We start from the raw sequence: 13,105 nt of genomic DNA, 5'->3' as shown, positions 1-13,105 counted from the left end.
TGAGCTGGGAGGAAGACTACCTCACTACCCAGCCACAGCCATGGTCTCTGAAACACCTAGTACTACTCAGGACAGGTATCTGGTTGTCACTTAAATGCTTATTAATTACTATAAAGCATTTTAATATATTTTGAAGGGAAGAGGGGTCATAGAATTATGGAACGGTTTGGGTTGGAAGGGACATTAAAGATCATCTAGTTCCACCCCCTGGCATGGGCAAGTGCACCTTCTATTAGACCAGGTTGCTTAAAGCCCCATTTAACTTGGTCTTGGATGCTTCCAGGTATAAGGCACACACATCTCTAGACAACCTGTGCCAGGGCCTCACCACCCTCACAGTGAAGAAATTTTTCTAATCTAAATCCACCCTCTTCCATTTTAAAGCCATTCCTCCTTGTCCTGTTACTACATACCCTTGCAAAAAGTCTCTAACTCTCTTGTTAGCCCCCTTTAGGTACTGGGAGGTGCTTTAAGGTCTCTCCAGAGTTGTCTCCTCTCCAGGCTGAACAACCCTAGCTCTTTCAACCTACATACATAGGGAGAGGTTCTCCAGCCCTCTGATCATCTTCATAATCTCCTCTGGACTCCCTCCAGCAGGTGCATATTCTTCTTATGTTGGGGTCCCCAGAGCTGGATGCAGCACTTGAGGTGGGGTCTCACAAGAGCAGAGCAGAGGGGCAGAATCACCCTCCTCAACCTTCTGGTCACTCTGCTTCAATGTAGACAAGGATACAGTTGGCTTCCTGGGCTGCAAGCACACATTGCCAGGTCACGTTGAACTTCTCCTCAAGCAACACCCCTAGGTCTCTCTCCTCAGGGCTGCTCTCAGTCCATTCTCCACCCAACCTGTATTTGTATTTGGGATTGCCCCAACCCAGATGCAGGACCTTACACTTGGCCTTGTTGAACATGATAAGGTTTGCACAATCCCACCTCTCAAACCTGCCATGGTCCCTCTGGATGACATCCCTTCCCTCCAGTGTGTCCACTGCACCACACAGCCTGGTGTCATTGGCAAACTTGCTGAGGGTGCACTCAGTCCCACTTCTGTGTCACTGGCAAAGATTTTTCACAGCACCAGCCCCAATATTGACCTCTGAGGAATATCTTCACTTGGGACACCAGTACCTCCTTGTTGACAAGAAGAGAGTCCATAATAGCACCTCACCTTGTTGGCTGCTCTATCACTTGGAGAAGGAACCTCCTGGATTGCTTATGCTTTACTGTGCTGTCTTCTCCAACAGGTATGTCCCCATGAGGATCAGGGCTTGTGAAAGTGAGGCAATTATGTATTATGTAAACCAAGATTATTCAAGGTGGAAAGAAGAGTCTGAGAGAGAGTATGGTGGAACTCTATAAACTCAAATGGGCCATGGAGTCACGACCTCTCAGAACATGCAAGAAAGGGCCATCAGATGATGGTTTTAGGTTCAAGACAAAGATGAAGGCAACAAGCTCTGCTCCCGGACAGTTTCTCCCTTTACAGATATTGGGGAGTATAGAAGAACCATAATTGGTTTTAGAAGCAAGTCAACCACTGTGAGGAAGATAAATCATCTGAAACACTAAGCTACCCCTCAGATAAGGAAGACCGTAGACCAGAAGTGGCTGTTCTCTCTGCTGGGCATGAGCAGAGCTAGGATACCAGATGGATAAGCTTTGCAGCCCAACCTGTTTGACACTGTATCAACCAGACAATTTTTAGAACTAGATTAGAAGAAACCCCATCACCCTGCAGAGAAGAAGTGCACAAGCACAGCTTTCCTTTCTTATGGGACTATGATCACCTTACTAGCATTAGTAGCATTTCTTGTTCCAGGATAAGTTACACTGTTTGCTATTTTAAAACTTAAAATAAAGATTAAGAAAAAGAGCCCATTCTTATGTTCTTTTTCCATGTATTTTTATGTTCTGTGTTAGCTGAGGACAAAGCTGCAGTTTGACAAGCCCTACGCCAACACTGCTGCCAAAAGCAGCAGCTCTGCCCTCTCATACCACTGGAAAGGACAAACTGGGAGGGGGGACGGACAAAGGGGGGAGTGCAAAATTAGCTTTCAGAGCTGAGAAAATGAGGATTCTCTTTCTTATTCTTCTTCAGCCCTGCTAAAGGCAGGGGTGGCTTACGCTGGTCCCAGGTGCTTATTGGCCCATAATTTAATTTGGTGATGTTTCTTCTGACAGCTGTTCCTTGCAAATGATAACTGTCCTCATCCTCCTGAGAACAGCAGGAGTTGGTAGCTGAATGTGGCCTTTCTTGGCCCTGTCAAGCCATTCCAAATTAAAGAAAATGCCTTGCTTATGAAAGGAAACACTACAGAAGTGACCTTTGCTCCATTATTAGAACTTTATTTATCAGTTAATTTTAATCACTGGAATTATTGAAGGATTTTGAATGGTTTTGTAATTCTGTGGACAAAAAAGCTAGACAAAAAATGGATGATAACACTCTCAAGTGAGCCCTTAAAGATTTAATGAGTCATTTAATCACTAAGAGTCAGACCTGTACTTTGATGGTAAGATCCAGTTTTGGGGAGTGATTATCTTCAGACACATCAAAGGGTTTGAATTGCTGAGGGGAGTGTAAAGCCCAGCAGAGCTTCTGCCATGGAGCGAGCAGAGAACTCAGCTTTCTTACAGCAGAGGAGCTTGCTCATGTCCAGTTACAACTTTTTCCTCAGAGTGTTTATCTAGTCTTAAATAGCTCTTCTATGAAACTGATGCTGGTGTTAGAATCCTTGTTGGTTTGTCACCAATTTATTCCTATCAGCTGTTGCAAGGAAAGCAGACAGTGCTGTTGTGAAGCAGAAAAGGGATGCTGCATTCCCCAGCCCACTCTGGAAAATCCTCTTCAGTATAACAAAGGTCATATGAATGCTGCTGTGTGGGGGAGGAGGGGAGGGGCTGGGGGGAAATCACTGGTGTCTAAGAGCAAAATCTGAGGGCCTTGAAAGAAAAAAACAGATTTGCAAACTAGCGTGAGAAAAGATGCACAAAACTGTAGCTCATGTGGGGCAATATTAGCAGCAACTTTAAGTTCCCTGAGGTGCAATATGAGCAAATGCAGTGATGGATATCACAGACCTGCTCTTAAAATCACATTTGCCTGGTCACTGTGTGTGACCGTGACCTAATGCTACTTTCTGTAAGAGCTGACCTGGAGCACTGTAATGCAGCACTGCATGGGGTTTTCTTTTCCTTTTAAATCATATAGACAATGATAAAATTTGTTAGCAAGGTGGCAGAAACAAAGGCAATTCTAGATTAGATTTGGTACAAATGGAGACAACGTATTTTTACTGCATCTGACACCGTTTAGATGCAGGTGCAGAAATGCTAAATTGATGTTATTTGTTTTATAATGCAGCAACCTGATCCCCGTTATGTGAAGAATATTTGTGTATCTTGTCTTTTCCACACGAGACTAGGACAAATACCCAGGGCAGATGAAGGAGATGATCAGCTGGGCTAATACATGGATCAACACATCATGCCTTTCCAAGGTGGTTAAAGATATCACTGAGTATCTGCATTGGAACAAGATGTTGACTTAGTTTCCTTCTACACAGTAATGGACTTAAAGCCCAAGTTGCTACTAGGAGATGCAGCACTACCTGTAGATGGAAAAGGAGCCTCTGGGATTCAAAGCTTGGCTCTCGATGAGGAGCCCTGCAGAGCAGAAATGCACTCTTCCACCAGGGAAGCAGCCTCTTTGGCTGTGCCCCAGTGCACTGAAAAGCCACCTGCCCCATGCCCATAGTTGTGAACCACTGGGAGCTTAACTCCTCCTTGGCTCAAAACCTCTCTTTGCACTCTCACACACTGCCTGGATGGCCTCAGGCCCACCTTCACCTCGATATCCTTAGCTCGCTGCAGAGAGGGCTCAAGGGAGCAGCATCTGTCAAAGATGTCTCTAGTAGTGCCAGCATCAGGGGAGAGACTCCAGCTTCCCCTTTCCCTGGTTCCCCCCAGGGTCACCCTGTGTATCCCTGGGTAGATGTAAGTTAAGCCATCTCCATCCCGGATGAATTGTGTCACCCAAGGAGCGTGAACCTTGAGCACTTGTCCCCTGACAGGGAAGAGCTCCTTGTCCCCCACCAGATGGTGGGCTCCCATGCCTGTGCAGTTGACAACGATGTCATATTCACTGTGCAGCTCCCACAAGTCTGCCACTTTTCTGGTGTATATCTGGGTGCCAGTTGCTTTCAACCTGCAAAAAGTGAGGCAGAAAAGAAACCCCTAAACCATTATGTAACTATTGTGAACATTAATTAATGAGATAATTTGCCTTTGCCTTTACATACTGATCAAGACCAAACAATAGCTAGGACAAAAAGCAAAGAAAATGCCATGGGGGTTCTGTTTTGTGATTGGTGTGATTTGGTAAGAGGTATTTAGCCTGGCTGGGCTGGAAAAAGTACAATAAGTTGAGCAGTTTTAGAGAAGTTTTAGAAGAAGTTTTAGGGCACCAGACCCTAGGCAAACAGTCAGGTCTTCATGGTCTGATTCATTTTGGTAACAGTATCAAGCTTTAACAGCCCAAGCAAGCTGGGAAACAACAGATTTACTTAGCAACTTGCTCATGCTAGTGGCAGAGCTATTGTCCTACCCCCCTTTTAATGTGTCTGTTATATGTTGTCACATTCATTCCCAACTCACCTCCTGAGCTATGTAGCCATCTAGTGCCATGTGCCGAGCCCTAAGATCTGCACTAAGGCTGGGCAGATGTGGCACAGGACCCCCAGGGTGCCCATAACCTTCTGGAGCAGCAGCCAGGAATCACCCAGGATGGCTCAGAGCACTATACATACATGTCTGCTCTTCAGTGAAAGTCACCTCTTCTTGAGATTCACTTCTGAACTCAATTTCAAGTCAAATCCTTCCCTGAACTTGCCTGAATTTTGAAGCTCTTCCCTGTGGAAAATCACTGGTCCTTGCATGCTGTCAGCTGGATCCCATTGTAGGGGTTTTTTGCTGGGGGTTTTAGGATAAGCAAGTCAGGAGACAGGTCTGTGATGCACTGAGTGGAAAATCCCATCCTCTGCAACATTCTAGCAGCTGGCAAAGTCATCAACTCTACTATGAAAGCAGTGGTTTCCCACAAAGCAGTAAGTGAGCCAAGAATCCAGGGCATAGTTGATGCTCTGGGGCCTGATGTAGCAGGACACTGAAGCTGTCTACAAAGAACAGGAGAGATGTCATGCAGCAGCTGTGGCTGGGCAACTTGCAGGAAGAGCTCCTAAGAGTTGTTGCTAGGACCCTGTCACCACGCCATAAAAAATACACCATTGAAAAAACCTGCTGAAAACGCCTGAATTTGGGCAAGTAAGCAGGAAAAAATTCCTGAAGTCTATTTTTGGCCAAGCAAGGTGGGCACAACAACAATTTTCCTTGTGGATTGCCAGGAATGGTCTATAAATACTGCTCAGGTCACTAGGGGGTTGAGAATTAGTTACATGTTTAATATTCTCTCACTTCTCATCACCAGGGAGAAGAGAAAAAAAAAAAAAAAAGAGCTTGATCATCTCATTAGATTACATCCTTTGAGAAATAAGGAGAGAGCAGAAATCACATGGCAGATACTAAATGGGTTGTACAACTTAGCTGTCCTGGAGCAGAAATTTGCTTCAGTTAGGCAATGAAACATGACAGATCACATGTACCGAGTAGATGGCACAGACCTCACATGGCACTGGTGCCACAGGAGAACTCCCAGCCCGCTTGGCTGCTACAAGAAGAAATGCTTTTTCACATTTTGCAGTGTGATGAAAGGCATCCAAGTAAGCAGCTGAGCTGGCAATTTGTACTTTGGTGTCAGTACACATCTCTTTACTTAACCCCAAATCAGCTTGCAGCCTGTCTCTTTCTCTCAAGCAGATACAGCCCATTTGCCCACTTTAGAGGTACTTATTTGGATTAAAAACTGACCCCAGTATGTCCCAGGGTGTCAGCACCCTTTCAGATCGGCATCCTGTCTCTCCCTACGGTTCTCCAAAATTGAGGTATTTGGGGGAAACTTAAATATTTGGAAATTGGCAGATTTTCTAACTTTGATGTTAATCCAGGCATGAACTCTGAAGCCACAACTCCTCAGAGTGAGTGTGTCACCCACCTTACGCAGGCAAACTTTTTCAAGAAATTTGTTACAAGATGATGCTGTTTAACATTTTGGGGTTTTTTTTTTCACCCAAATGGTTTAAGAAATTACTCCAATTGTTGAACAAATTTGAGATTAATTGGTCCAGCTACTTCATAAGAGCAAAGTCTTCACAGTAAGACACCTTCCTAGATGTGCTTATTCTCACAGAGACTGGATATATCTTCAAAAACAGAGGGATATTATTTGGGAAGTTTGGCAAATGTGGAGCAGCCAAATGTTTTCTCAGGACATGGCATGTTCCTGATGTACCTTCAAGGTCTGGCTGGCCAAGCATGGCCCCATGTTGGCCCTATGTCCAGGGTCGCTCACACTCCAAGCCCCACTGTACAGACACGCTGGGACAAAGTGGACATTGCATAAATAGGGACTTACACATTTCAGAAAAGTTCTGTATTTATTTCCTGCGCTTCTCCCCAAGCAAGAGCTTGTCGCATTTTCCGCAATGAGAAACAGCCTTTTCCCAGTTTTGCCCAAATCTAAGGCTCTCAAGGAAACCCTGTCTTGCCTCCAGTCCCTCTGCCAGGGTTTCCCCTCTGCATGCCCAGCCTGCAGCAAACCCTACCTTTTCTCCAGCCACAGCAGGTAGGATGGGCAGTCACATTTCAGGGTTGTAAAGGCCTGACCAAATTGGTGCTGCGGGAACTTTTGGAGTTCTGCTTCGGACATTGGTCGAAATCCCAGCACAGTATCTGACCAGAAAGGTAACTCTTCCTTGGGGGTGCTTTTAAAGACCTGCCAGCTAGAAAGACAGAGAAAAATATGGGAAACTTCACTGCTATTGCTCGGCCATGTTATGTGTCATGGAAACCTTAGAACAAACCCAGGAGCTCAGGAACCTCTTTCTCCATATCAGTGGAGCTCTGCAAGGCTAACAGCAATGGGGAAAAATTGCTGCCTGCTCCTGCAACAGTTGCCCGGGCAAACAGGCAGAAGGTCAGCACAGCTGAGCGTGAGGGTGGCCCACCAGGGTAAATAAACTACAAAGAGCTCTTCCAGTGATGGTGTATGTACAGAGTGCCCTCCTACAGTGTCCCCACCACAACTGCAGACACCTGGCTGGACCTGGTGGGGCCACTTGCACACTTGTTCACCATTCCTTGGGTATCCATAAAGCTACAGTGCTCAGTCTCAATACTCCTAAGAGGCAAATTTCTCAGTACCTAATAGGCAGCATAAAACACCCCCAACACACACAGCCCCCAGCAGAATCCCTGTACCTAGCTGCTGAAGCTGGAGGATCCTGCAGTCCCATCCCTATGGAGATGATCCCTGCTGCAAACAACTAGTGGGTGACAGTGTGGAAAACATGGGTTGTTAAAAGATATTTGGTGCTGGTCAGACTTGAGTGGGTCTTCTGTGCACACCTGTTCCTGAATGTTGCCTAAAAATACATCCTATGTGAGCAGCTACAATGCAGTTTCTTGGGAATACAGACATAAAAGCTATTCCTTGAAGGGAATACCCCTGAATTCTAGCAAAGAAAACCCGTCTGCCTGCTCCAGAACACAGCACAAATGTACCAAAGGCTGCCCCAGGGGTTGTTCTTACCCAGAGACCAGGTGAATGCCAGCCTCTGATGCCTCGGCTGAGTTGCTGATGGCAAAAAGGTAAGTGAAGGTCTCTTTGAACCACTGTTTCTGCCTGTGGATCGGTGTGTCTGCATGTGAACAAAACCAAATGTGCAGGGAGGAATAATGCAAAGAAGAGAAGCATTCAAATGAGTGTCAAGGATATGGGACAGACAGGGAACACAGGTCATGACTCTTATTTCCTGAGCCTCTATGCACCACTGCACACCTGGGTACATGGCATGGCGTGCATGGGCAGTGCTGCCCTGAATTAAACGAACCTGGGTAGATATGAGGGATGAGCATCCCAGCTGCCACATCACTTGTTGTGTTGGGGCTGAACTGGTCTGAAAGGACTGTCACAGAGCAGCTGGGACAAGTCTCTGTGATGCACAGTGCTGTGGACAGGCCGATGACTCCTGCACCCACCACTGCAACCTTGGGTGAGGCCATCTCCAGGACGCAGAGCCAGAGCAGAGAGGTTCCTACCTGCATTGGGAAACAACATATCACACATTACTATCATCCAGGGCAATATCAGGCTATGAAATACCCCCACAACATATAACATAATCCCTCCCAACAATTAATTGAAGGTCAACTGCTGTGCACAACCCGGACTCTGGTTATGATTTAAAAAATCAGCCTTTGATATGACAAAAAGTTTTGAAAAGTCTTTGACAGGCCGATGACTCCTGCACCCACCACTGCAACCTTGGGTGAGGCCATCTCCAGGACGCAGAGCCAGAGCAGAGAGGTTCCTACCTGCATTGGGAAACAACATATCACACATTACTATCATCCAGGGCAATATCAGGCTATGAAATACCCCCACAACATATAACATAATCCCTCCCAACAATTAATTGAAGGTCAACTGCTGTGCACAACCCAGACTGTGGTTATGATTTAAAAAAATCAGCCTTTGATATGACAGAAAGTTTTGAAAAGTCTTCAAGCAGCCACTACCTCATCCTGAGCACAAGAGAGTGATCTGCATGTGCACCAGTAGTGCTTGGGCCGGTTTGGGGAAGGTTTCCTCAATAAAATCTGAGGCAGTGAGGCACCCATCAAGTTTTCTATTGTGTCAGATGCAAAAGGCACCTAGCTCTGGAGAAACTGGCTTTTTTTAAGCTTGTTAAGCCAAAAGGTCACTTGAATATTGGAATCTCCAGCAGTGAGGGCTATCACTGCCTGGTCAGCAGAAGCAAATCACACTGGAGGTCTCCAATCCATTCTTGGTCCTTGTACCTGCCAGCATGACTCACTACCTTGGACAGATTCATGGGCATCCAAGGCTGCCATGCTTGCTTAGCAGCACATGGCGGTCTCCAGGTGCCAGCCAGTCTTGCTGCTCCAAGGGCTTGTATTTTTGCCTCTCTCTGCTTTACTTTATAACTTGCTTTATGTCCTGGAGCAGCTCCACTTCACTCCTCATCTGCTGATTGCCACTCCAGGAAGTGCAGTGTCTATTTTCCCCTGTCCTGGGCAAGCTTCGGAGCTGGCAGCTGTCCTCAGGAGTGGCACACAGCTCTTGGTTGACAGTCACTTGGTCGCCCATTCCAGTGAGGTGCCAGTCTGTGTTCCTGGCCATGGCCAGCTCTCACACTACACTGGTGAAGGCACCAAGTAGAACTGAACCATGCAGCTCTGTGCACCCTGCAAACTCCTCAAAGCCAGGACTAAATGGGCCCAGAAGAGAGAGATTAGGCAGTCTCAGAGGTGATAAATCCTTTTGCAGCTTTGAACAGGTGAGTAGGGGTGCTCCTGCTGGGTCAGGCACCCCTTCAATAGGTTACTGCCAAAATCTGACCAAGGATGTAGGGGGAAGATCCCTTCTGCCTATGACTAATTTTTTCCTGGAATAGCCACAATATTCATTCTCAGAGAGGATGCTGAGTGAGACAGACCTTCAGTTGTGTGCCCTGATGGTTCTGGTTTCTCCTATGAGGCTTGCTTATCAGTGACTAGAAATCCAGCCTCACATTGCTTTCTGAGAACTTTTACTGGAAACCAGTGCCTGCACTTACAAAGACAGGCTGATTTACCATCTTCCTGTGGCTTTTGGTGTCTTTGACATAAATTTAGGCAAGACAGACAACTTGGAATTATGATAGGTCAGGTTTATTTATGAGATCCTTGCTCATAACTGTTCACGCAGCTTCTCAGTTACCCCTGAGGTTTCACTACTTAAAATTTGATGTCTCTGCTATGTAAGAAGGGAAAGAGCAGCAGGAACTGTTGCCTGTCATTGCATTCCTTCTGCATCACAGCCAAGGGTTGTTACAACCCGTCTTCTTCCTCTCTGGGCAACGTTTCTTTCTGTTAATTAGCACATCTTCTTTTACAAGCTGATTACAGAAGTGCCTGCACAGCAGAGGAATAGGATACAGTACAGGGGGGAAAATGGACCTTGGACCAGAACTGCTGGCTTGCATGACTGACACCCAGAAACCCAGTCCGGAAAAATGTTGTGGGAAGGGAAAAGAGAAAGCAAGGAAGAATATTAGCAACAAGAAATTGAGGGGCTGGGTAACAATTCTGTAATTACTGAGGAAAACTGGTTCTGAGAAAGGTATCTAAATACATCTTTATGAATAAACCTCCTCACTCAGAACTGGCAGCTGTGGAAATGGCGTGTGGCTCTCAGAGTGCCCAGTGAGCCTCCCAGCAGTCCATGGAAAACACAGCCCTGCTTTTTCAGCTGCCCTGGAACATATGCAATGGGTACATTATCCACCTGCCAGAGTTGTGCTTTCGGTTGTCCCTCACAACTCTCCTTCGCTGAAGCCCTCGGACCACGGTGGAGATTGAATTTCCTGACTGACCTCCCTGTCCCCAGGGAAGAAAGGGGAGCTGTGGCTTGGTGGAGATTCAGGTTTCACAAGTCTACCCAGTTCAGAAGGGATTTTTGCAGATGAGCCAGTTTGATATCAACTGATCCCTATGCTGCAAAATCCAGCGAGGGCAGGAAGGGGCTGCTGGCAGTGCTGGAGCCAGTGAGAGCAGCTCAGAAGACCATGACGAGCACCTGTTCAATGCACCACTTTTCCTGCACCTACTGCTGCAGCCCAGGAGCACAGCCCTCCATGCCAAAAACTAGCTGGGTGCAAAGCAGAGGCTACACACAGCTTGTATGAGCAAGCACAGCTTGGGCTTTGCAGAGCTACTGACCCTGCTTTGAGTGCAAGGCCCACCTATGGCTCTGCCCTGGCAGCACAGCCTGCACCTTGCTGGGTGGAGGGCAGAGAAGGAGAAACTATTTTTAGCTGATGTGCAGCCCAGCTTAGTCCCAGCAGGGTTGACACTTCTCATCCCCTCAGACAGGCCTGAGCATTTTGCAAAAATCAGCATTTAAAAAGCAGATCAGTTGCAGTAGCTCTTGGGGAGGGAGTTGAATGGTGACAGGTATTGTTTAGCTTTCTGTCCCTTCATAGTGTATGAAGAACAGGACAGAAGCCAGAGAGAGTTACCTGGAGCTGTACTCTCCAGCAAGGAGGACATCAGTTGCCTAATGCGGGTTTTATGTCTCTGCCATGCCCCAGCTTCTCCCAGGCCAGAACGAATTAGTTTTAAAAATACTGAGATACTTTGTGACATGACTTCACCTCCCAACTCCCACAGCTGAGGAGACAATGTCAGCCTCATGTGACACAAGGGGGTCTTTATTCTTTCTTGCCTCAAATAGCTGTATGTCACCACTAAGTGCCACTAACTTTCAGCTCTAACATTGTTCTGGCAGTGGGTAACGTGGCCAATATGGATAAATACACTGCTCCCCAGCACACACACACACACACACACAGAGGAACGTGCACATCCACTGCCAGCTGCAGCTGCAGCCCACAGACACAGCAGGCTGGACGCTCTTAGCTTGTGTCGCAATCCGGCTGGCCTACCAAAATAAGCATATTTACACACCCAAATAAACAGTGGAAAAAGCCCAGCTGAACTGTTGACCAGAAAAGTTAGAACAGGAAGTAACTAAAGAAAACCAAAAACCTGTTATATTTGAAGGGCTTAGTTTGTTGGTTTTTTTTTTTTTTTAACTGACTCTCATCATTAGTAAGTGCTGAAACACTGTTTTGAATCATGTGAAGCCTCTGGTACTGGGGGGCAAAGGCTCAAGCCTTTCTGAGCTTCTGGAGGGGCTCCTCATCCACCAGGGCAGCTGTACCACTGTCCCTGTCAGTGCATGCCATGGAATACTTTTTCACTTCATTTTTTTTTTTGTTGATCACTTTTGTCTTATTACTTCCCCAGTTTACAAGCACTCTTGGTGTTACTTCCTTTCACATGACCCCAGAGAGGGATTTTTCTGGGCAAAGACTGATTCATTCTTGGGCGATTGCTGCAAAGAAGCTCCTGATTTTGGCCTTTTGACCCTGGCCAGGTCCCCCCTTTCTGCTCTTTGGGCTGCCCTGTCAGACGTACATTTAGGAAGTGCTGCAGGAGGAAGGCGAGGATGACCTTTCCTCACCGAACAAAGGACTCTAGAGGCTCCTCGGGATCCCCTCAGCCTTTCTGCACACACAGCACCGCTGGCAGAAAGCAGGACTCACAGGTGCTCACAGACAGCCACTGCCACAGGGGACCGCGGGAGGCCTCAGCTCCTCCTTCAGGTGGCTGGTTTGCAAGCATGGGACACACCTGCGAAGGGATGGTCCTCCATCAGCCACCTGCAAGAGCCGCCTTCACCATGAGCGATGCTCACACACCGATGCTCTTGCTTTCCTCCCAAAAGGGAGAGGAAATCAACCCTCTCTGCGATCCTTGCCCCTCCAGGGCCGGCATGTCGCCGCTCAGGGCGGGGAAGAGGGAAACGGGAGCAGCTGCGATCCCGGGCCTTCCCCCCAGCTAAGCCCTGCGGTTCACCCCTCCCGCCCGGTGTGTGGGCTGAGCCCTCCCTGCCCGGCTGCGGGAGATGGGATCTGCCCGCGGGAATTCCCCACGCAGCCACTGCGGGCGCCTCCCGGCCCTCGGCAGCAAAAGGGCTCCGGCATCCAACATTTACTTCTTCACCTGTAAGTACGGTCTGGAAACAACCCAAGCGGGGAGAGCAGGCGATACCTGGTGAGGAGGAGGCCCGGTCCCGCCTGGAAGAGCCGGCGTTCCGGGCAGCGCGGGGGCCGCCGCTCCCCTGTCCCGGGGCACTGCCGGGGCCCGGCTCCGCTCCCGCTGGATGAAGGAGCTGTTTGTGCCCAGGCCCAGGCTCAGGCCGCCTCCGGCGCTGGCAGCGCTCCCGGAGCGCCCGGCAGCCTCTGCCAGGGCCGGGCTCTCTGCCGCCTGCCAGAACTTTCCCCCCTGATATTCCCTCTGGGGGAGGCCCAGCTGGACCCGCTGTGCTGCAGGGAATACATTGTCCTTTTCCGTCCCTCAC

General features: G+C 48.0%; 1 protein-coding gene across 3 annotated transcripts; it reads right to left on the bottom strand.

Annotated features, from left to right (window-relative positions):
* Positions 1 to 2,325: 2,325 nt before the first annotated feature.
* Positions 2,326 to 13,007, bottom strand: DDO (D-aspartate oxidase). 3 transcript variants are annotated; one of them, XM_041414842.1, is made up of 6 exons: positions 12,796 to 12,928; positions 12,160 to 12,375; positions 8,007 to 8,210; positions 7,706 to 7,814; positions 6,720 to 6,896; positions 2,326 to 4,207 (listed from the first exon to the last, which is right to left on the bottom strand). In XM_041414842.1, the coding sequence occupies exons 3-6, from the start codon at positions 8,176 to 8,178 to the stop codon at positions 3,640 to 3,642; spliced, it is 1,026 nt and encodes a 341-aa protein (XP_041270776.1). In that variant the 5' UTR covers positions 8,179 to 8,210; positions 12,160 to 12,375; positions 12,796 to 12,928; the 3' UTR covers positions 2,326 to 3,639. The 3 variants fall into 3 exon arrangements, with proteins under 3 accessions (XP_041270776.1, XP_041270779.1, XP_041270777.1); XM_041414845.1 differs by lacking the exons at positions 8,007 to 8,210; positions 12,160 to 12,375 and having other exon boundaries at positions 12,796 to 13,007; XM_041414843.1 differs by lacking the exons at positions 7,706 to 7,814; positions 8,007 to 8,210; positions 12,160 to 12,375 and having other exon boundaries at positions 12,796 to 12,917.
* Positions 13,008 to 13,105: the final 98 nt, after the last annotated feature.

Source organism: Onychostruthus taczanowskii, unplaced genomic scaffold (genome assembly GCF_017590055.1).
Source record: "Onychostruthus taczanowskii isolate IOZ18803 unplaced genomic scaffold, ASM1759005v1 scaffold48, whole genome shotgun sequence".
NCBI classification, from domain to species: Eukaryota; Metazoa; Chordata; class Aves; order Passeriformes; family Passeridae; genus Onychostruthus; species Onychostruthus taczanowskii.
Note: the sequence above shows the minus strand (reverse complement) of the source record. Positions and strands in the feature narration are given on the sequence as shown.